Here is a 24,559-nt window from a genome sequence, read left to right as displayed (position 1 = left end):
AGGTACTTGAGCACATTTGCAGCCAACAGCACTCGTCTTTCAGCCCATTTTTTTGCTTCTTGATACCACCTCTGACAAGCATCACTTGAGCAATGTGACCCCGATGGCTACCCTTTTCATAGCATTAGCAAGCTGACAGCTATTCAATCTCACCCCCCTACCCCCCAACCAGCTGCTGTGGCATCTAGACACATTAAGTGCATTCTTCACACCCTCACCCAAGATTTTCACTCCAGTCCTAACCTCTCAGTACATAGGTTCCATGTCATACTGATCTTACTTGGTACATTATTTTCTTGCCATGTGTCTTGTGATAAGTAGGTGTTGCAAGTCTATGAATTTTGTGTACTTTTTACCAAGGCTGTCACTGGACTGCTTGTATTAAAATGTTGCAAAGGGCAAATTGAATATACAAGTAAGTTATGCATCACTTTTGTCTTTGATTTATTCATCTGTATATTGAAAGACATTAGTTTTCCTGTACTTTCTAGGAAATCACCAAGTCTTGAAGATTTGCCATTGGAGCACTTAGCTGGGGAGAAGTACATTTATGAAGAACTTCTTGGACTGAAGTTCAGAATTTCACCTCATGCCTTTTTCCAGGTACAGTTTGCATGTGTTTATCTGCCTTGCTTGAAATAATTTTTCATTCTTTGTAGACATTCAGTCTGATGTTATCCATGTCTTCATTCATCACCACAGGGTCATGGATCCTGCATCGGATCCGAGCTGGCAAAAAATACAACAGACAGACCCAAGGCTCTGGCTTTTCCTCTCCCACAATGCCCTGCTGCTCTCTAATCCCCAGATCTTGTTTGCCGTGCTTATGGTGCAGAAGCGTTCCTTCTGGCTCTGGCTAACCATGTACAACTTTTTCTTAATTTTTCTTAAAACTTCTTCTAGTGGTAGTGTTAGTAGGACAGTTCTGGTAAGTTATTTTTTCTAGTGTAGAAGAAGCTCCCTCCCCTTAGTTATTTAGTTTGTGTGTGTGTGTGCTTTCACACACTTTCTTCCGTTAGCCATTAGGCCTTGCTTACGTTGTTCTGGTTTAGTTTGTGATGGTCTTAGTGGTGTATTATGTCCAAGTTTGTTCTGTGATAGTCCAGTAATTTACTGAATCTTGGAAGACATGATATTGTCTTTAATGTTTGCTATAACTGATGGTAATCAAATAAGCTAACTTGTACCAGGTTTTGAATGACGAGAAACATGGCCAGATGCCAAAATCATTCAGAAACAGATTCCATCTGTCAATTAATCGTATTTAATGCTTTCTGGTATCTTAGAAATCCATTAAGTCAATATGGACCAACCATGAGGCTGATCAGAATTGGAACTGACAGCCTGCATTCTTGCACTGCGTATTGGAAAATGTATTTGTCACATGGTAATTTCTTACCTGTTGCTTTGTTGTGGAGACAGTTTTTCATTTGTGTAGTGGTAAACATTAAAACCATTTACTTTGCTTGTTGCCACTCTGCCATCATGTTGGTGTTCTGTAATTATCACGTGAAAGTGCCACTGTCTTGGAAATGGAAATATGTACTTGAAGTAATTTTATGTCCATCTGTCCTCTTTCTTTAGAGCATGTAGGTTGTCTTAATCATTTTCTGTTCACAGGATTGCTGATGCTGCAACATTTAGTTGTAATGTTTTGGAATCCTCTGCCAGGACTCAGTAAAGTACGATAAGGAGAAACAGAATGGGCTTTTTAAGCAGTGACCTTCTGATAGGCCTGTTGGATTTAAAAAGTGCTTTTCGTGCAGTCGGAAAATGCTTATTCCAATACACACGAGGAGTGTGTTTATTGCTTGGGCGCTGTGCACCTGGAGGTTAAATGCAACCTTTGTGCTGCATTTAACCCCAGGGCTTTAGCAGAGTGCCGTAACAAGTTGCTACTTAAGGGTCTGGTGCAAGGGGGGGCCCATTTGTTTCCCCTTTAAGGCTTCCTGTTCAGACCTGAAGAGGAAGACCCCCTTCTGTGCCATTTCCTGCCAAGAAACTGTGTCTGTATGATCCTAAGTCCCTGGATCCGATCCCAGCCCAGTCTTCAGAACCAAGAGCCACAGAGTCTTGGGTCGGATCCAGGTCCTCTCCGGTTCAGATGCCCCCTAATTTGACCAAATGGTTCCGGCCCCAGTTCTGACTTGTTTGTTGGATCCGGCCACTGTGCCATCTAGGACTTCAGATCTGACAGGATCGTCTGATCTGATCATTATCTTGGAAGAACCTGTAGTCCCTTCCATCTCTAAGCAAAGACCACCATCAGCTCCTAGGCATCGGATCCATTCCCTAGAGCCTGGCTGTAGATCAGGAAGGTCACCTTTCAAGTCCACTCACTCCTCTTCTAGGTTGTCTAGGAGTCTTCTATCCTCAGACATGGACAGGATGGTGAGGAGTTTTCTCAAGACCCAGATAGAGCTGGGTCTCCTGGCTTCTCCTGCCCATCTGGCCAGGGGAGCTTCTTTTCCTCCACCTTCTTGTTCTCATACAACCCCTTTGGGTTTGGGTTCCAGGGACCAGGAAGTTTGTGGCCCGATTCTGATGAGGCCAAGTATTCCTCCTTTCTCATCCCTGCTGGGGTCCCTGGCTTATTCTTTTCCTCCGCATACAGAGCAGGGTGAGCCCTGTGCCAACGTGGTTAATGCCAGCTCCGCAGGGGGGGGGTCTGGTATTCTTTCAGACCATTCCCTCCCTCTATGCACTTCGGCTTTTGATAGCTGTGGACCAGTATCTGGAGGGTCAGTTTCTGGGCACGTTCCTCCCTTCCAGAGGACATTGCCCTTGAACGTGGGGTTAGGCCTGCTTTCAGCCGTTCAACCTTCTGGGTGGTAAAGAGGACCTTCTTCAGGTTTGGAGTTTCCTGTGCAGCTCCTCCAGGTCCCTCCCGGCCCCTCTTTTCTTTGGCTGACGAGGCTTCTCATCCACTCCTGGGTCAGCCTTTCCATTCGAGCCTTCAGGGGATTTTTTTCTCCTCTTGGAGTCCCTGTCTCTTCCAAGTCCTCCCCAGAGCACCCTAGGGAAAGAGGTTCATCGTAAGAGAAAGTGCAGGAGAAAGCACTTGGACTCACCTATTGAGTCCCTCACCAAAGATACGGACATCGAAGAAGGAGATGAATCCCCCCGATCTCCACCAAATGTCTCCTTTGGAGACATCCTGGAGCTCCTAAAACAAAAGGGCATATGGTCTGCCCAACCCCCATCTTTGGAGGAGTCCGTATTTCTGAAGCTCTGGACTTGATTGCCAGCAGGACCTGGAAGTAGACTGACACTGTGGAGCCTGTTCCAAAGAGAGCTGATAAATTCCTTGCATCCCCATGCAAACAGTTTATTCTGGAGTAGGGGCATCCCAATTGATGCCATCATGGTTGCCGCCAGCACGAAGAAGGATCTAACAGAACTCCACAGTCCAACCCTCAAACAGGGAGTCTCGGGCGATAGACTGTTGTGGGAAGCAACTGTATGCCTCAACTAACTTTGGACTGAGGGTGATTAACTGGCACATTTTATTCACCTCCAAATTGATTTGGTTCAAGAGCTCTCCACCTCCCATGCAGTTTTATTGCCAGCAGAAAACCTCAAGCAGGTGTCTCCCAAGCTTGCCACTCTGACCTATTTGGTGAATTTGTCGATTAGGTTAATCTCCCAGCACTGCGGAGGCTTTCTGTCAAGCTGCTGGCATGAGCATTGCTTTGTGGCGTCATGCCTGACTATGCTTGTGCGGGTTCGCGGAACACTTTGGCATTGTTTACTAATGCCCCCTTTGATGGTTCCACTCTATTTGGACTTTCCCTGAAGGACACTTTGACCCACCGTGAGCAGAAAGGGGAAGACTCTGAAGTAAGAATCAAGCTTTTGGCCCCCCCAGAGGTCCTTCTCCAAGACCCCATAGGGAACCAGAAAGATGTAGTTCCATAAGGCCCAGTCTCCCTTTCAAGGCGCTTCAGACAAATCATCTTCCAGAGGTGGGGGGGGGGGGGTTTCAATGGCTGGACTATGCCCTCCTGGCATAGGGGATCCACAAAATCAGGAATCCGGAGAACCCTTCTCTGAGCAGCCTTTTCAGCATTCCTGAAGCATTGGCTGGTTGCTGTGCCCTGGAGGCAGTCGGGGGTAGCACTTCCTACATCCACTAGCCTGGACAAAAATAACTTCCAGTCGGTGGGTATTGAACATTGCTTCCAGGGGCTATTTTATTCCCTTTTCAGAACCCCTGTCCAGTTAGAAGTTCTCCCTGATGTTCCTCCCAGTCAGAAGGAGTTGGCCCTCAAAGAAGTTCAACAACAACTTCAAAAAAAGAGCCATTCAAGAGGTCCCAGCAGTACAAAAAGAATCTGGCACTTACTTTTGCTTCTTTTTAGTGCCAAAAAAGAAGGGGGACCTACATCCTATTTTGGATCTCCACAAGCTCCGTCTTTCAGTCAAGAAGTCAAAGTTCCAGATTGGTCACTGCTCGGTCCATTCTGCCACTGTTGCACAGGGGCATGTGGATGTGCGCAGTAGATCTCCAGGACTCCTGCTATCACATCAAGATAGACAGGCATTCCAGGAGTTATCTTTGCTTCCAGCTAGAGGCCAATCATTATCAGTTCAGAGCCCTACCCTTTGATCTCACCACAGCCCCCCGGATGTTTACCTAATGCATGGCAGTGGTAGCAGCTCACCTGTGTCTGCAAGGGTTCAAGGTGTTTCCGTACCTCGATGATAGGCTCCTCATGGCACCTTCAAGGCATCAACTGACTCGGGCATTTCAATATCTTCTTACCCTTTTCCATCAGCTAGATATCACTGTCAACCTGGCAAAATCCAACTTCATCCCATGCAGCAGTTGGAGTTCATAGGAGTTCGGTTCGACTTCGTGTTGGAGATTGCAACTCTGCCTTTGCGCAGAATTCAGTTGATACAGGAACAGCTCACTCAGATTTTGGACTTGCCTCACCACCACCACCACTCCCCAGTTTAGTTCTTTGGGTTTTGCTCCATGATCTCAGCCATTCTCCTGGTTCCTGTGGCCAGGTACGACATGTGGGTGTTACAATGGACCTTAGCGGGCCAGTTGTCGGCCCTTCTTCATCCTCTGTCTACGACCATAAAACTGACGTCTGTGTGCAGATATCACCTTCAGTGGTGGCTTCAGTCTCAGGATTTGTCTTTAGGCAGGCCCTTTTCTGTCCCCTCACCCACGGCCACTGTGACCACAGAAGCCTCTCTCCTGGGGTGGGGGTGGGACATTTTCTGGGAAGACTGTCCAAGGCACATGGTCACCAATCGAGACCAAGCTACATATGAACATCTTTGAGATGAGGGCAGTTCTATTGTTGCAAGCCTTCCAGGACTGCCTCCCTCGAGAGACGATTGCATTACAGACAGACAACATGTCTGGTATGTCTATAAATGAGGGGGAACACAGTCTTGCCCATTATGCAGAGAGGCCATGAGAGTTTGGGAATGGGCTATGTCCTCCTGCCGCTTCCTTACTGCAATGCACATACCCAGGAATTCTAACGTGTTGGCCAACAGCCTCAGCAGATCTATCTCGAGTCCTCGGGAGTGGTCCCTCAATCCTTCAGTGGCAAATCAGATTTTCGACAGGTTGGGGTCAGCTGTTCTCCCACCTTTGTGCCTCTCCTGTCATCTACAAGTGCAGCAGGTATTTTGCCCTGATTCCCCCCCCCACCCCAGTGGCAGTCTGTAGTCCACGATTGGCCTCCAGGTCTCGTCTTCACTTACCTTCCTGTCCCCTTAATACCCAAGGTACTACAGAAAGCTCAACACCTGACGACATCTCTTAGCCTCATTGCCCCTTTCTGGCCTTGTCAACATTGGTTTCCCTTCCTCAGGTCTCATCTGAAGTATTCGCCATTGATATTGGATCCCTGTCAGGATCTGATCTCCCACCCGTCGGGGCTCCCTCTTCCATACCTTTGGACCCTTCACCTAACCGCCTTGTTTCTCCAGTTCCAGTCATAATTACAGTCAAGTCATAATTACAGTCCAGGCTAGCATCCCCAGTCAAAAGCACCATTTTGGCTTCCCAGAAACCTTCTACCAGGAAAGTATGCAGCAGTAAATATAAAAGGTTTTCCATTTGGGCCAGGAGCAGGACTCTGAATCTGTTTTCTGCCTCTGTCCCATATATACGTTTGTTTTTGTCCCCTCTTTTTCAAGAGGGAGCAAGTTTTTCCACTATTAAGCTTCAGTTGGTGGTGATTTTTAATTTTTACAAGAGCTCCAAATCTGCCTTTTCATCAAGGCTTTGTAAGGTGTTTATGAAAGGGGTCTTCCTCCTTCATCCTCCCATTAAGGACCCCTTCACCTCCTTGGGACCTCACATTGGTTTTGCAGTCTCTGACTAGGAGCCCTTTTGAACCTTCCAGTTCCTGTATTCTCAAGTTTCTGCCTTGGAAAATGGCTTTTCTGACCACTTTCACTTCAACTAGGAGAGTTTCTGAATTGCAAGCTCTTTCCATCACTCCTCCTTATGTGACCTTTCACAAGGATATAGTATCTCTGAGAACAAATCCTTCCTTTTTTACCCAAGGTTGCTTTAGAGTCCTACCCTTAGTCAATGCATTCAGCTTCCAATATTTTTCCCAATCCACAGAACAGGGGAAAGACTGTCCTTCATACCTTGGATTTACATAGACTTGCGCTTACTACCTGGAGCATATGCAACAGGAAGGACAGAACATACTACCATTATAGAGGCTGCTACTTGGACCTGGGGATCTCTTATGGTGTATTTGTTTGTATAAACATTGGCATTTATCCAAAATTTAGCTATCCAAGAGGGCAACTGGCATCTGGGGCAAGAAACACTGAGGAAGGGCTGCCTGATGCATTGGACAAAACCTATTTGTAAGGACTGCAGATGCATTCCTGTTCGGACATCTACATTTATGGTAGGTACAAAACTGTACTTTCTACTTACATAGGACTAAGGAATTTCGTAAGTCAGAACTTTTCATAGCTTTCTCTGAGAACAGGTGTGGCCTTCCAGTCTCCAAGGTCACTATTTCCAAGTGGATTTCTAGCTGTATTTCTTGTGGTCTACAGTCTGAATCAACTGGAGATTACTGGTTTTGTTAGAGCCCATTCTACTAGATCTGTGGCCACTTCAGCCTTTGTAACAAAGCTTTCTATTGATATCTGTGCTGATGCCACTTGGTCTGATCCTCACACCTTCATATCCCATTACAAACTGGATTTAGTTTCCAGGAGTAGGGCTTCCTTTGGCACCGCAGAGCTCCAGTATGTCCTTCCTTGTGGCCTCCCAGGATGTTTAGTACCTGGGGACTCCAACCCTGTGGTGATGAATGAAGACGTGGATAATATCAGACAGAGTTGTGTACTTACCATAACTTGGTATTGGTGTTATGCTATGTCTTCATTCATCACATTTCCCACCCGCCATCCACCTCCTCGTGGACTAGTGGAGGAAGTTGGGTGGGTTACACTCTACCTTAGTAGGAATAGCTCAATAGTATGGTTGTAAACTTGATCTGGAGATTAGAGAGCAGAAGGGCATTATGGGAGAGGGAGGAGCCAGAGCTTTGGATCCGTCTGTTGTATATTTTACTGGCTCAGATCTGATGTTTGCTCCATGACACTGTGGTGGTGATTGAAGACATAGGACAGCACAGATACCAAGTTATGGTAAGTACATAACTCTGTTTGCATCAACTTGTCTTAAGGTCACTGTCCAGTTTGAGACTCCTGCAATTCTGGCATCCTAAAATATAAATCTGTTTTATACTTGCAACTCGGTGTAGAGGATTTGAAAATTGGTATAACAGAGCATTTATAATCTGTCTTTGCGGTGTCAGTGTTGAAGACAGTGGGTGCTCTGACATGCTGAGTGCTTTACGTTCCAACAAATGAAGAAGCATCTGTATTACGGGGTTCTGATTATATAATCAAAGACGCAATCCTTCAAATGTGTCTTGATCGAACTTGAAAGCACGAAACAGCAAAATAGCGAAATGGCATATGTGATTTCTTTCCCTGGGAAAGAAATCGCTTGGCCACCTCCGTCACTTTGCTGTTTTCCTCACTGTAGTGCGATCTCGGAATTGGTATATTTAAATAAGGGGGTGTGTGGGGTTATGTAATGTTTTGAAGTTTTTATTTTTTTTAATTTTTTTTTGTGTGTAACAGAAATTTTTTCCCTGGGGAAAAAATCGCTGTTCCAAGTGTTCAGGATTGCAAGCTTTCGCTTACATGGCTTCGATAAATCAACGTTCGCTTTAAGCGTTCCTGATTTAATATAGACCGTGTATTACGGCATCAAATGGGCTGTTAACTGAACGCCCTTATATTGACGCATATTAAACGAAATGCAAAAACCCCAAACGGCCACAAAAGCGAATCTTTTCCCAGGGAAAATAAATCGCTTGGCCAATACAAAAAAAAAATTCACACCGTATGAAGTGGGGGGGGCTCCCCCCTTAACTAAATATACCAACTCTGAGATCACACTACAATGGAGGAAATTGCAAATCCCGATGACAGCAAAGTGATTTTTTCCCCTGGGAAAATATTTGTTTTTGTGGCCGTTTGGGGTTTTTGTATTTCGCTTAATTTGTCAGTAAAAGGGCGTTCGGTTAACGGCCTGTTCGATGCAGTAATATAGACCCATGAAGAATTCTGAGTTGGGCTTGACTAGTCTTGACCAGTGGTTTGACAAAGAGAACCTTGCTGCTATCTGAACATGCTGTATAGCATTTTCATGTAGCTGACTTTTTGCTAGTACGAAGCACATGTATGACTAGTTATGGCTGTTTCATGGCCTCTAAATTCCCTAAAGCTTTTCTAAATCAAACACACCAGTTCAAGTTTCAGGTTAGTGGAACTTATCAAAAAAGCATTTTTCCCCCTATAAAACAGAATCTCCTTTACACACCCTCTTTTACTTGTGTAACTGTGGAGTTAGCATGAAAAGCCGTGGAGAAAAGCCCACACAAATTAAGTTACTGCTGGCATACATGAATAGGAACAGCATTAGCAGCTATTCCATGCGGGGAACAGATTGGAGAGTTCAGCACTGGGGAAACTGAGTTCACCACATTCAGGTTCAACTATCGTCCTCATTTTACATTCAACAAAAACCATAGGCAATGTCTCCACATCTATGTGTTGTAGTACATAACCACCAGCAGTAGACGGGAATGTCTCACAATCTGGTTTGTGACTCTATAGTGGTAGCTTTTGGTGGCAGGATGCCGGTGCTTTGGTTAAGTTTAAAAAAGTTACAATATTTATATTTTGTCTTTTGAAAATCTGGCTTTATTTGGACTAGAAATGTGTTTTCTTTTAGAAACTACAGTCACCTTAGCCGAGTGATGCATATTTCCTTTTATAGAACTTGTTCTGATGTACTTGATTTCTGATTTTAGTCCATTTTAATGTTTTTATATTAGAAGGTTTGTTTACTTGTATAATTATTCCTCCGTCAATTGTCATTTCATTCCACGTCAGTCTTGTGTTTTAATATTCTGATTGTAATTCTAATTGGGTAGAGATATGAACCTTCAGAAACAGTCTCTTGCACAGGAATGATTCAAAATATATCCAGTTTTTACAAAAGCAGCACATACTAGGTAACAAATGTAAAAAAAAAAAAAATAATAAAGTGCTTCCCCTAATGTTTAAAGAGCAAATTATCTTTAGGGCAGCTGCTTTCAGTTCTTGAGTGTAGTTATGTTTTGGCCGCTATCCAGCCATCCTGAAACTTTACCTACCATTTTATTTCATTTGATTTTTTGACTCTGCACCCTCACTCCATCTGAGAGGTCTTTTCGGTCATGCAGGCAGGTGTGGCAGTGGAATGTCTTTAGCATCCTATTTTGTCCATGTAATGATGAGTGACTGTCAGGTGCTGGATGACTGTCACCTAGCAGTGGCTGAAATTTTTCCTTTATGCAACTTAATTGGTCCTCCACCTGGTCCTGTAATCTGGTCATACATTGCAGTCGGCACTACCCACATTGCGACACTTCATGCCACTTGTGCTGATACATATAGGCAATGTGTACCTGGTATGTAAACCGCCCTTTATCCTACAGTGAGGACACCTTGTACTGTCACCCTCCCCACCACTGGTATATGTTGGGAGTGGCAGACTTTTTTCTGATGGCTAGCCTTTTGGATGCTGTGCCTACCACTTGAGCTAGGGTCATATGTGCCATGGTAAATGCTGTAGCCTCTGCTCCCAATAGAGTGAACTTCTTTTAGGCATTTGTTATTTTTATAACAGTTATTGTATTTTTATATTTACTTATTTATAGGGCCCTTCATTCCCTAGACATTAAGCCTTTTTATCATCCTTTTGCTCCATACATTCCCTATACTGATTGGCACTACCTGCATTTCCATACGAGGTGAGCCATCATGTGACAGCTTTGATTGCTGTAAATGTTTTTCCCTGCCAACAGTCCTGTCCACTTGCTCGGTGTGCAGTAATATTGTTGTGGAATGTTAACTATTAAATTGTGGCAGGTCTAGAGCTCTTAGTGCTTCTGCCCATGTGAGAGACAAACTGGAAAAGCCTTCATCAACTACCCCACCTCCTCGACTGCTAGCAAGGCTTCATCTGTCTGTACCATGGATGCAGTTCACTCTGTCTTAAACTGTGCATTACTGTGGTGGTTGCAGGTTGCCTTGCATTTGTACATCTAGGTAACAAAATGAGGAGCATCGCAGGTACGGTTTATTAGAGCATCACATAATGCCAGATTTATCTACCTTAAAATGGTATATTTTCATTGTGTGCATTTTGTGAAAGCAGTATCCCCAGAAATGCATACACATGCTCACACAGACGGTTGCACTTCAGATGTCCTTCAAGAACAACACCTCATAAAGACTTCCTCTCTACTGCCCTTCCTGCCTCCTGCCCACCTTACTTATCGCTCGTGGCTGCCAGCAAAGTAAGTCTCATCCTCTCCCAAATCTTTTTTTGGGGTCCCACTTCTGATAACAGATCATGACTTTAGCTGCAGATCAATTTCTTTAATCAGGGGCTCTCAGGCTCATCCAGATTGAGCAGGCACCCTTCCTCAGATGAAGCCTCCTCTGGTGAGTGGCCATTCCATTCATCAGGAAGAGAATCCTTCCTGGCCTACGAGGATTCTGATGCTGATGAATCCATTCCCCCCATGAGAGAGCATTTTCAGTGGCAGGGCCCCCATTTCTTCTCCGACTCGAAAAGATTTCTTCCTTTCTTTTCCTTGTTCCCCACAGGCCTATAGCCATACCCCCAGGATGTATGTTGGAATAGATGATGTAGACTCCAGTAGTACTCTCCTGATTCTTCCCTCCTGCTCAAACATCTCTCTCTGTTGATCTGAAACTATTTCTCAGGGCCCAAAGGAGTGGCTACTTCCACGGCCAAAAATCCTTGCCCCCTCAGCAGGATTCTCTAGGTCCCTGAGAGGTGGGTAAAAGTTTTATACTCAACCACCGGCCTTGCAGGATCTTCGTCATATAATACCAGCAGGTTAGCAATCATTTTCTTCAGTGTGGTTATGATGCATTGAGTACAAACAGTCAAAGATTTCCTCCAGGTTCAGCGCAATGGAGACCTATACTGCACTTTTCTCATTGTGTTCAAAATTCAAACGTTGTTACAGCAACTTCTTTCCATGCTGGGCAAGGGGTCTTGGCTGGTTACTTGGACCTTCAGAGCACTATCAATTCTCAGCATTGCCTTTGCCTTATCTACTGTGCCCAGAGTTTCACGAAATGCCTGGCATAAAACTTGGATGTTTATCACTACACTTTCATTTTAGGCTTTGGGAACACAAGTCAAATTTCAAAAATCCCAACCACTTAATTTTCAAGGAATTTACTTTGACTAAACTCTCACAAATGGCTCTCCTCAAAGAACAAAAACAAAGAAGAAAAAGATTACTTCAATTAAAAAGCAGTAAGCACACCCAGATGAATTGCAAGAAAAATCCCAAGGAAAATCCTTTCATGGGCATCTTGCATTCTTTCTTCTCTCCTGATTGGCAAGACTACTACACAGAAGAAAAAAATGGTACCTAAAAAAGTTTATGGTCTCAACACAGCCACAACAATTCCACTCATTCATGTCTACAAAAAGAATGTTTGTGCTCAGATGGGGTCATGGGGGAGGTACATGCAAATGCGCATTCAAGGGCAGGGCACCAGGGAATTGCACCTGCACATCAATCAAAAAAGAGAGATGTTGGCAGTGATTCATCGAGGGGCCTTCTGAAAGTTTCTTCAGCAAGGATCTTTGCTATAAAAGAGACACAACACCACTGTAATGTGGTACATAAACAACTGCAGACTGAATTTGGGATTCTTGAAAAAACTGACTGAACATACAGTTTGCATCCCAGTTTTTGTTCAGGCAAGGACTGATGTTCTGGACAGACAGTCAAGAAAAGAAACATTATGGACCCAAATGGAATGGATGTTGCACAGACATTTTTTCACAAACACACCATCCAAGCCTGATGGATGATGCTCTCTCCTTCAGCTGGAATTCTAACAATCTATGCATTCACCCCTCACTATTAGCCAGCCAGGGTGTGCTGAAGATCAAAGCAGAACAACCTAAAGCATTATAATAGCTCCAGACTGGCCAAGACAGCACTGGTATCCATTACATAACTTGTACCAAGCCGTGGCCCCTGCCTCAATGGCCTCTGCTGACTGTTCATCCCAACCTGCAAACACAGCTTGAGGGTTCCTTGAGTTCAAATCATTCTCTCTCCAAAAAGTTCCAGAGACCTACTGAAGCACGCAGACCTTCCACCAGAAAAACTTATTCAGCCAAATGGAAGAGAATATGGATCCGGAATGCCAACAAGGGTCAGGACAGGATGCAGTACGAGCCGGCCACAGATACTCCAATATGGCAGAGAAATGTTTCACAATGGTCTTCATATATTCTTCCAAAAATACACACTTCAGCAATTTCTTCAAAATACAACTGTGATCCACCTGTGTTTTCACATCCTTTGCTAAGACAGTTTCTAAAAGAGGGAAAAAGAAATATCAAACCTCCAAGAAAACCACCAGTGCCTTTGGACCTCAACTTCGCCTTTGAAAAATTAACTATTGCAATTTCTCTCTGAAAAAAAAGTTTTTCTGTTGGGAATTACTTCAGCAAGAAGAGTCTCGAGAGACAGGCCCCTCATGCAGTACTCTCCCATTTCATATTCCATCAGACAGAGTCTCTTTAAGAACCAATCCTCAATTTCAATGGGATGAAACTGCATCAGATTCTGCTACTCTTTCCATGGAAAAAAGGTGCAGCCCATATCAGGCCACACTCCACCAGAGCTACAGCCACCATTTTCAAAACATTACAGCCTGCCTTTATATTCCAGATGCCAGCAGGGCTTTGCTTCTGCCAGTCTGCAGGGCATTTTAGCTATTCAACCCATATAGGGAGACTGCAGTTGCTTTCTTGAAGGACATACAGTTTTTTTGTACCTACCATAAATGTAGATGTCTCTGTAATCATCCTTGGGTCTCCTCCAATTTCAAATTAGCTGGGGATCTCTCTGTTATGGTGTATCTGTTTATTACTGTTGTGCATGTCTGGAATTTTCTCCATTCTCATATGTCAGGACTGCAGTTGCATATCTATCGGACATCTACATTTATGGTAGGTACAAAACTGTACTTTTATTATGCCTGCTTGTCTTATGAATGTGCCTGTCACTAAAAGGTATGAATACATTGCATTCAACTTTTTTTGTGTAATTACGTGACATAAGAGCCATGGCTCACCCTCTTTTTCTGGCTCCCATCTTGATTGGTGGAATTCATTAATAGTCAGCCAACTGACACAGATGTTAGATTTCCATTTGGAAAGCCAGCAATCCTAAATGTAGGACTAGATTTTGATTGATTGCAAAGCCTGCTGTCCCATACTCCCATCCTCTGAAGTTCCCAAATTGTGGTAATGCCCCGGTCTGACCCTCAAAGGGGAAGGGTCTCCCTTTAGAAATGCAGGGCAGCCTCCAACTCCCTATATGAGTAGGTTGTCTGGTTGCTTTCCTCATACCGTTTCCATTCAGGATTAGTCTTAAGCCATGAAGCTTATGACTGGTTAATGAAATCTGATTCTTAATGATCCTGGCCTTAGTTGGTTAGGGCTAAGGGAAGTACCTCGGTGCATCTCCTTTGTTTGGGGGAGGGAGGAAGCTGTCCCCTGCAGAAAATTTGTGTGTGTGTGAATACAAACAGAGGAATGTGAATAAGTAACTTGTGTCATTGACTGTTTTGACCTTTCATTGCTGTAGAACACCAGGGCAGTTGTCTTTGAAATGTATATTGCCTTATTCCTAGCAGTCAGTTTTAATTTAATACTTTTTAATGGTATAAATGGGACTGGTCATTATGTACCCTTTTCACTCGCTACCTAGGCCCAGAGCAGGCCCATATTCAGAATATATAGACACTTTTGTGTAATCAATCAATCAACATGTGTTTGGGAGGTGAGAGAAATTAGAGAACCCAGAGAAAACCCATGCATGGGAGAACATGCTGACCCCACATAGATGGTGACTAGAACACAAGTGTGAACGCTAGACCCTGGGGCTGTCAGACATAAGTGTTCACTAGTGTAGTGTCATGCTGCTGTCTTGGTTGGCATACTGCAGGGCATACAGTGTGGTTGTTAGTGGCTCTGTTTGTAGAAATTGTGTCGAAGGGCTTGGGGGAGGGTCTGGTTAGTGGATTTTAAAGAGAGATGCTCAGCTTATTCAACGCAAAGGCAGCTAGGTGGGATGCATTAATAATTTTAAAAAAGTGTAGTACAGTAGTCCAGATTTGAGTAGCTGTATGCTGAGGTAATGCATGTACGAAAAGTTTATGCAGTTTTTTCTTGTGTGCTCCCTTCTGCCTCTTCTCAAGTGTTTCCAAAACATTTAAAAGCACAGCAGTCTTGTAAGGTTCTGTGGAATAAAAAATGTTTTAAGTTTCTTATTCCATGTAGTCATAATTTTGCCAATTTTATGGTCTCTTGCAGGTTAATACTCGGGCAGCAGAAATGCTGTATACAACCATAGGAGAGTGGGCGCATCTGGACCAAGATACCACAGTTTTAGATGTTTGTTGTGGGACTGGTACAATTGGCATATCACTGGCAAAGGTGAGACATTCCAAGTTTGTTCTGTGATAGTCAGGTGATTTACTGAATCTTGGAAGACATGATATTGTCTTTAATGTTTGCTATAACTGATGGTAATCAAATAAGCTAGCTTGTACCAGGTTTTGAATGACGAGAAGCATGGCCAGATGCCATATTCATTCAGAAATTATTTCCATTTGTCAATTAGTCATATTTAATGCTTCCTGTTATCCCAGAAATCCATTAAATCAATATGAATCAACCATGAGGCTGATCAGAATTGGAACTGGCACCCTACATTCTTGCACTGCATATTGGAAAATGTTTGTATTTGTCACATGGTAATTTCATACCTGTTGCTTCATTGTGGAGACAGTTTTTCATTTGTGTAGTGGTAAACATATAAAACCATTTACTTTGCTTGTTGCCACTCTGCCTTCATGTTGTTGTTTTGTAATTTTCGCGTGAAAGTGCCACTGTCTTGGAAATGGAAATCTACTTGAAATATTTATGTCCATCTGTCCTCTTTCTTTAGAGCATGTAGGTTGTCCATTCTGTGTTCACGGGATTTCTGATGTAGATGCTGCAACATTTTAGTTGTAATGTTTGGGAATCCTCTGCCAGGACACAGTAAAGTACGTTAAGGAGAAACGGAATGGGCTTTTTAAGCAGTGACCTTCTGTGTGTATTGTCCCTTTTACTCAGTTTTGCTGGGTGCATATATGGATAAGCTGCTCTGGTAAGTCCAGGGCTACTGCACATCAGGACCATTTTAGAACTTAATATTCATGTTTCAGCACTAAAGTATAGAAAGGACTTTCTCATTTAAAAATCTTAAGGGTGGATTTTCTCATTCTTACAGCCCATTTGTTTTTATAGGCCCTCTTGATGAGAATCAGTAATCGTTTGCCTAAGCTTTTCTCAACTCCTTTATCTGATATGTTCTTTAGTCATCCCATTTTTCTTTACCCCCAGACCTCTCTGGTTGCTTAGCTTGGCTCAATGTGAACTATAGTCTTGTGACCCATCAGCCTCTGGAGAGTTGATTTAATGGTGCAAGATTGCAGGGCTACGGAGTGTGTGTGTTTTTCGGTGGTGGGGTGTTGGGGCAGTGACATAATAAATCTGTTGGTGGCTCCATTGTAGCTGGATTGGCCCTTGCTGTGGGATGACCAACTTCAGTAATGGTCTGTTCAGTGATTCAGTATCCCATAACCTTCCCCGAGGAAGGAGGTTACTTATACCTTTAACATTTGCTGTCTAGCTGTTGTATTTTGTTTAGGCTTTGAGTTATTCTAACTTGTACAGTCCTTTAGATAGGCATCTGCTGTACCAAGTATTTAGCTAATCAGTACTCCCTTTTTTCTCTTGTGTGCCTGCTAACCATCTAGCCACCATTGAGATTGTGTCCATTCATTCCGGGTCACTGGGATGAAAGACCATAAATGCGCGGCTGTCATCCAGGCAGACACAAGCAGCTTTTCCAGATTGTAGCCCCAACTTCCTTTCCTGGTGGCTGACATGCATCCATGCATCATTGCAAAGCCGAGGGCCCACTGTGTTTTCTGTTATGGTCATATACGTAACCACGTGTCCCCTGAAGGTCATTACACAGATGGAGCTTGGCTAAGCCATGAGCATGTCCATAGCCCTTGTACTGCATGCTAGCTACATTGCAATTGGGCAGACTGCCTGCCCACCCCAGGGATGACAGCTGGTGTAATCTGCTCACTTCCACCTTCCCTTGTTTTAAAGGTGTTTTTTTATTCCTCCACACAAGACTCAATAGTCTTTTATCAGAGGTTTATTCACATCTCTTGTGACTGATTTTAACTTCACATATGTGACCACTTCTATTCTTTGTAAAGTGGTTTCATTAGACATCTTTTAAATCTGGAGTCTCCCTGAACTATTTTAGGGCAGATCATTAAAAGTATTTCTTAAAAATGTTTTCAGCATAGGTACCATGTTGTACATTTTATGAAAAGTGATTTCCCGTGGTATTGCACAGGCACAGTGGTTTAGCAGCAAGATTGTCTGTTACTCCGCATTTTGCTACATTTTAATGTTGCAGTTCACAGTAGGAAGAAAACCACAAAAAACAGCAACAAGCTCTGTTTTAGTTCTCTTAAATACAGATGGATATCACTGGAGGAGAAGCAGTAACAGTTACCATGCTTTAACTTTAAATTGCTCTTATTTAACTTTTTAATATGTTTTGATTTTCTGTACTTTTTTGCAGCATTTTACTCTCTGGGCTGGGAAGTTTGGATTTTGTCTTTTATTATATAATGTGATGGGCTGTGTCCTGTTGTAAATCGCCTTTAATGTGGTAGTGGTAAAGCAAAATCTTTTTGCATCTGCTTGCTCATCTTGATAACAGTGCTGGCTGTCCCAAGTCTGAATAAGAGTTGTTTAGTTCCAAGGCTTATGGTACACAGTCAATGCTTTTTGTGTCACGTGTATGCTTTAATATGTAATCTACATCTTATCCCTTTCAGTCTGGCATACTGTTTCTGGTATGTGAGCACACCTGTAAAATTTTTGTTCCTGAAACTAAATCAAATTTAGGGCAGGTAAATAACAGGTTGGGGGGATATCTGCCATCTTCAAAAACTGCTGTAACAGCCTGTATGTGGATGATGACAAGGATGGTGGTACACATACTTTGCTGGTTAAGGACGGACCTTTTATTTGATTTAAACGTTGTCTGCAACTTATGATACATATTCCAGGAAATGAGATAGGAATGAGAATCTACTCTTTTGCAGTGAGAGGTTCTTTTATGGGTTCCTAGAATCTTGATGGGAAGAAATAAGAGATGAAGACTTTCTGATGCTGGGTGCTGCAGTGATTGTTACATGGAAACAGCACAGTACTGTGTTGCAGGAAAGCTGGCAGGTGTTCTTCGTGTTTCACTGTTGCAGTCATTACATTTGGGGTAATCTGCTGGCAGGTTGCCCTCAGTCGGCCTGAATTCCATCGTCTTGGGTCCTGCGTTGGTTGCGGTCTCCTTTTCCATGACGTCAGGTCGTCAGGGGTATAAAACATGCAGCCTACGCCATTTTCTTTAGTCTTTCTTGACGCTCAGTGCCCGAAGCAGAAGCAGTTCTCAAGTGCTGGTCGGCCGACTCTCGAAATTTTCGAATTCGAGTTTCAGAACCGAAGTCTTCACTAAAGCTAAGTACCCCGTTGCGGAAACCTTTTCTTGCTCCATACCGATGTCAGTAAACGTTAATAATTGCATTACTTGTGGAAAGTAAATACCTCATAAGGATTTCCATTTATACTGTATTCCTTGCCTAGGCCCTGATCATAACGTGCCTAGCTGTCTGTTTTCTGCTAGATTTAGCCAACGCACTATTAAGCGTCTGTATATCTTTGCTTCAAAATATTTTGGAAACGGATTTAACTGTCCTGAAATGTCATCGGATAGCAATCCCGACTACCGGAGTTCACAAAAAACGCAAGGAAAAGGACAGAGACAGACAGTCGCAGTCCAAAACCGATGACTAAGCTTCTCCTAAGCCAGTCGGTACTCTGGCGCTTTCGCAACCCCTGATACCTGCTACTTTCTAGTTGCAGGCCTCTACTGAGACCCATGTGGAGTCCGGCATACCGCAGGATTCTCAAAGTATTGTATCTGTGGATGTCTCTCCCTCGGATGGGTCTGGAGTCACTGAGCAGGCACCAGCTTCTGAGGATGTCTTCAGGCCACAGCATTTCTATATAAAACCGACGCCAGCTTCAAAAACAAAGACAAACGCAACTTCTAAAGCTAAAAAAAGACGCATGAGCCACATGCACAGGCCTCTATGCCCAAAAAGCAGATGATCAAAATGGCTGAAGACCTAATTACCTTTATCAGGGGTTCCCAACCCCCTCCTGATAAGAGGCCGAGGCAAGACACTGATTCTGAATCTTCAGATCAGGTTTCTGTTTCTTCTGATTTCTCTTCTGATCAGGAATTTTCTGTACCACCCTATGAGGATTCTAATGCAGTGGAATCTATCCCATCTGCATCTCCTCCTGAAGATTATTCCTTTGGAGAAACCTTGCATACTTTGAGGGAGCATTTTCACTGGGAGAATCAAGATTTCTCAGAATCAAAAAAGAGGCTTCGGGATTTCCTTCTCCCTCAGCATAGGCCTTTAGCCATACCTCCTGTTTTAGACATTGTAGATGATGTGTTTTCAGAGTCGAGCTGGACTCCAGACTCCTTACCTCCGGCTCCTAGCAAGCCAGATAGATATTTCAGGGTTCCTGACTCGCACAAATTTGTATTTAGAAACCCTGCTGCTGACCATGAAACTATATCACAGGGTCCAAAAGGTGTTAAGGCCTCAACAGCAAAGAATCCTACTCCGTGTGACAGAGATTCTAGGGAACTGTATAGATGGGGAAAGAAGGTTTATACATCTGCAACCTTGGCAATTAGGGCATTAAACTGCCAGATGTTCATCGTGTTACCCTGCTGCAGTCATCACACTTGGGTTATCCTGTTGTCAGGCGGTCCCGCAGTCGGCCGGAATTCCAAAGTCTTGGTCCGGCGTCAGTTGCTGTCGCTTCTTCCTTGACGTCAGTGCGCCAGGGGTATATATAATGCAACCAATGCCATTTTCTTCAGTTTTTCTTGCCGCGCGGTACCCGAAGCAGAAGCAGTTCGCAAGTGCCGGTAGGCTGAGTCCTGAGATTTTCGAATTCGAATTTCAGACTGAAGTCTTCTATAAAGCTAAGTACCCCATTGGGGAAACTTTTCTTGCCTCAGACCGATGTCAGAAAAAGTTAATAATTGTATTTCTTGTGGGAAGTAAATATCTTATTGCATACCTTGACTAGGCCCAGACCACAACGTCACTAGTTGTCGTTTTTGTGCTAGGTTTAATAAGCGTACTATTAAGATGCTTTGATTTCGCACGACACTACTTCGGTAGAAAATTTAACTACACTATGCCGTCGGAGCAACCGACTACCGGCGTGCACAAAAAATGCAAGGGTAAGGACAGACAGCCCAGGCCTAAGCCAGATTCCGAGGCCTCGGCTGGTCCGGTCTCCGGTCCTCAGTGAGGCTCCGACGCAGCCCCCGACTACCGCAGATCTGGAACCCGAGACAGATTCGGAACTTTTGGCGGAATGTACCAGGCCAACTCAGCCATTTTGTTCAGGCCCTACCGACGACATTGCTGAAAAAGATGTCGGTGCTGCAGAAATGCCATTGGTTTCTGAAGGTATTTTCAGACCGACGCTCACCATTAAAACGTATCCTAAGACGAAGACTCCTATTAAATCTAAAAGGACTGCACTTGAGTCCCCTGTTCAAGGCCCCATGCCTAAGAAACAGATGTTCAAAATGGCTGAAGATTTGATCTCTTTAATCAGGGGTTCCCAGCACCCCTCCTGACAAAAGGCCTAGACAAGAGGAAGATTATGCATCCTCTGAACAAGTGTCCATTTCTTCAGACTCCTCTGAGGACCAAGATTACTCCTTCTCCCCTTATGAAGATTCTGATGCTGAGGATTCCATTCCCTCAGCTTCTCCTCCTGAAGACTACTCCTTTGGGGAAACTTTACACACTATGAGGGAACATTTTCTCTGGGAAGGTCAGGACTACTCTGACTCGAGGAAAAGGCTCTGAGAGTTTCTTTTACTCCCCAGCACAGACCACTTGCCATCCCACCAGTTTTAGACATTGTGGATGATGTTTACTTAGAATTCAGTTAACCCAGACTCTCTACCTCCTGCTCTGGCCAAGCCTGACTGATACTATAGAGTGCCTGATTCCCACAAATTTCTTTATAAAAGCCCTGTTGCTGACCCAGAGACAATCTCCCAGGGTCCCAAAGGGGCTAAGGCTTCTATGGCTAAAAATCCTGTACCCTCTGAGAGGGATTCCAGAGCACTAGACAGGTGGGGGAAAAAGGTTTACACCTCAGCCACTCTAGCTATGAGGGCACTAAATTGCCAATTTCACATGCTTAAGTATCAGCAATTTCTAATCTCTCAGTTAAAGCAAAGAATGACCACTCTCACCTCAACAGTCTGATTTGAAAGAAATGCAGGATCTGTTGCATGCAACTGAACAGGTGGGCAAACATAACTTACAATGTGGGTTTGATTCTTTGGAGGCCTCCTGCAGAGCAGCTGTCACTGGGTCTGTTATACGTAGGCATGCTTGGTTAAAGGAACAAACTCTCCCTGATCATGTTAAAGCAAAGCTTCTAGATGCTCTTTTACAGCAGGATGTTCTTTTTGGAGTTAAAGCAGAAGAAGTCTTAAAGAAAATGGAGAATAAGGCAAAATCTATGCAGACAGTCAAAGATTTCCTACAGGTACAGCCCCCTCGCTTCAGCAGAAACTGGCCAACAAAAAATTGGTCCTTTCCAGCTACTGACTGACCACAGAGGGGTAAATACAGACGTCCAAGAGGCAGAGGACAACCACAAGCCCAGTACAAACCTCGCCAATGGGGCACTACAACACAGAAGGGAGGAGAAGACAGGTCCCAATCTACCAGAAGGCAAACTCAATGACTTGCACCTCATCTGGCCAAGCAACACTCTCTTGGCAGCACCCTTGGGAGGAAAACTCGCACTTTTTCCAGACAACTGGCACATTGTCACAAAGGACAAATGGGTCCTAGACATAATTTTACGAGGATACAGATTCCATTTTCACACCTTGCCAATGAAAAGAGGAATGCCAAACCTGCCACAAAATCAATGGGCAGAGGCACAAAAACAAATTACAGCTCTCATGGACATGAGAGCCATTCAACTGGTACCTACTCGAGAGCAAGGTCAAGGATTTTACTCAAGACTCTTTCTAGTGCCCAGAAAGGACAATGTCTGGAGACCAATTCCGGACCTTTCAGTTCTAAACACCTTCTTACAAGTACCCAAATTCAAGATGCTAACACTACAGCAGCTTCTTCCAATGTTGGGCAAGGAAGCATGGCTAGTAACGTTGGACCTCAAGAGGCATACCTGCATGTCCCTATCAGACAAAGTTGCAGAAGATACCTCCGTTTCATTGCAGGTTCAACCCATTACCAATTCTCTGCACTGCCCTTTGGCTTATCTACTGCGCCCAGAGTCTTCACAAAATGCCTGGCACCAGTAATTGCATACTGCAGACAGAGGAATTCAAATATACCCATACCTGGACGACTGCCTCATCCAAGCAGAAAGCAAAGACATTCTCTTACATCATCTGGCTTTTGTAAAACATCTACTAAATTGCCTGGGGTACACAGTAAACGAAAAGAAGTCAAAACTAGTACCCTCACAAAATGACATTCCTGGGTATCAGCTTGAATACAATGGCCCAGAAGGCTTATCTGACACCAGACAAACAATGGCAACAAAGACCCAATTAACTGCAAGAAAAATTCTGCAGGCCTTGGGCTTCATGGCATCTTGCATACTACTAATACCATTTGCAAAGCTGCATATGAGGAAATTACAGTGGTACCTAAAAAGCGTATGGTCTCAACACAGCCACAGCTTTGACACAACGATATCTCTCATTCCCTGCCTACAACAGGAGTTTCTATGGTGGTCACAGGCATGTCACCTCAACAAGGGTCAGCCTTTCACCTTGCCCCCAGCCAGGCAAACTATCACAACAGATGCATCAGGCTACGCCTGGGGGGCACACATGGCAGGACAGTGCATTGAAGGCGTATGGACTGCAGATCAAAGGAATCTGCACATCAATCAAAAAGAGCTGCTAGCTGTACAGAAAGCTCTGACAGCCTTCAAGAATCTAGTACATCCAGGACAACTTACAATAAAGACTGACAACACCACAGTAATGTGGTACGTAAACAAACAAGGGGGTACTCACTCCTACTCTCTATGCAGGCAAGTAATGATCTTATGGAACACAGCTCTGGCTTACCAAGTTCAGTTACAAGCTCAATTCCTGCCAGGAAAGAAGAACACATTGGCAGACGACCTCAGCAGAAACCTCATGGATCCCCACGAGTGGAAACTAGATCCACAAGTATTTACAATGATAACTCAAAAATGGGGCCTTCCAGACATAGACCTGTTTGCCAGTCCTCAAAACTATCAACTAACAAAATTTTGTACAAGGACACTTCACCATCAAGCTTGGAAAGTGGACGCACTCTCTTTCAGTTGGAAAAACCTGACTGTATATGCCTTCCCTCCATTGCCTCTCCTCACAAAGGTACTTCTGAAAGTCAAAAAGGAGAGACCACGACTGATTCTCATAGCCCCAGACTGGCCACGTCAGCACTGGTACCCACTATTGAGGAATACGGCCCACCTTGGATATTACCACAAATTTCCCATTTGCTCACACAACAAAACAATCAGTCTTCACAGCCAGCTCAAAACCTTAAATCTGGCTGCATGGAAAATCAACTAAGCGTCCAGCCAGCTCCTCTTTCCCAAGCAGTTATGGATGTTACTCTGGAAGCTAGGAGGCCAAGCACCAGGAAGGCTTATTCGGACAAATGGAAAAGGTTTTGTGCCTGGAACCAAGCTAAATGCCAAGACACAATTCAGCCTCACATGCCTCACATTCTACATTATTTAACTGAGATGTTGCACAAAGGACTTTCTTTCTCCTCCATTAAAATCCATGCTTCAGCTATTTCAGCCCACTACAACATGGATCCACCCTTATTTTCGCATCCACTTCTAAGGCAGTTCCTCAGAGGGGCAAAAAACATTAGGCCACCCAGGAGAGCACCTACACCAACATGGGACCTCAGTTATGTTCTGGAAAAACTAATGCTACTTCCCTTTGAACCAGCTTTCTCTGCAGATCTTCAGTTCCTATCATGGAAGACTGCCCTGCTGCTAGCAATAACTTCAGCTAGAAGAGTCTCAGAGCTGCAGGTACTAATGGCAGTGGAACCTTTCCTCATTTTTCATCAAGACAGAGTTTCTCTATGAACTAATCCTTCCTTTATGCCTAAGGTGGTTTCCAGTGTGGCTTTAAATCAAACCATCCACTTACCCACCTTCTTCCCAAATCCACAGAACAAAGGTGAGACTCCTGCATTCCTTGGACATTCACAGGCAACTTCGTTACTACTTGGACAAAACTAAGGCTTTCAGAAAATCTGACCAGCTCTTTGTATCCTATGCTACAGCTTCACAAGGGAAGGCTATATCAAAACAAACCATTTCCAAATGGATAGGTCATTGCATACGTTTCTGCTATACCCATCATGGAAAACCAGTTCCTGCTACCATTAGGCCCCACTCTACCAGGGCAACAGCTACTTCTGCAGCCTTTGTCAGGGGGGTTCCAACCAAGGAGATTTTGGAAGCTGCTACTTGGAGTTCAGTACACACCTTAACCAAACACCCTCACTTACCTCTTTACTCTAAGACTAGGGCGGGCTTCGCCACTGCAGTTCTGCAGGGCCTTCTAGCCTCCTCTAACCCTCTGATTCCTCCACCCAT

At 44.1% G+C, this 24,559-nt stretch overlaps 1 protein-coding gene across 2 annotated transcripts in view; it reads left to right on the top strand.

Annotated features, from left to right (window-relative positions):
• TRMT2A (tRNA methyltransferase 2 homolog A) overlaps window positions 1-24,559 on the top strand; it is an 826,498-nt gene that overhangs the window by 403,851 nt on the left and 398,088 nt on the right. For both annotated transcript variants that reach the window (XM_044068710.1, XM_044068711.1), the window contains exons 7-8: window positions 492-603; window positions 15,014-15,136. In XM_044068710.1, coding sequence (XP_043924645.1) covers window positions 492-603; window positions 15,014-15,136 — 235 coding nt within the window. The remainder of the gene's footprint in view (window positions 1-491; window positions 604-15,013; window positions 15,137-24,559) is intronic.

This window comes from Protopterus annectens, chromosome 4.part0 (assembly GCF_019279795.1).
Source record: "Protopterus annectens isolate FY-2018-M chromosome 4.part0, PAN1.0, whole genome shotgun sequence".
Lineage (NCBI taxonomy): Eukaryota > Metazoa > Chordata > Ceratodontiformes > Protopteridae > Protopterus > Protopterus annectens.
This window is presented reverse-complemented; position numbering and strand designations above follow the sequence as displayed.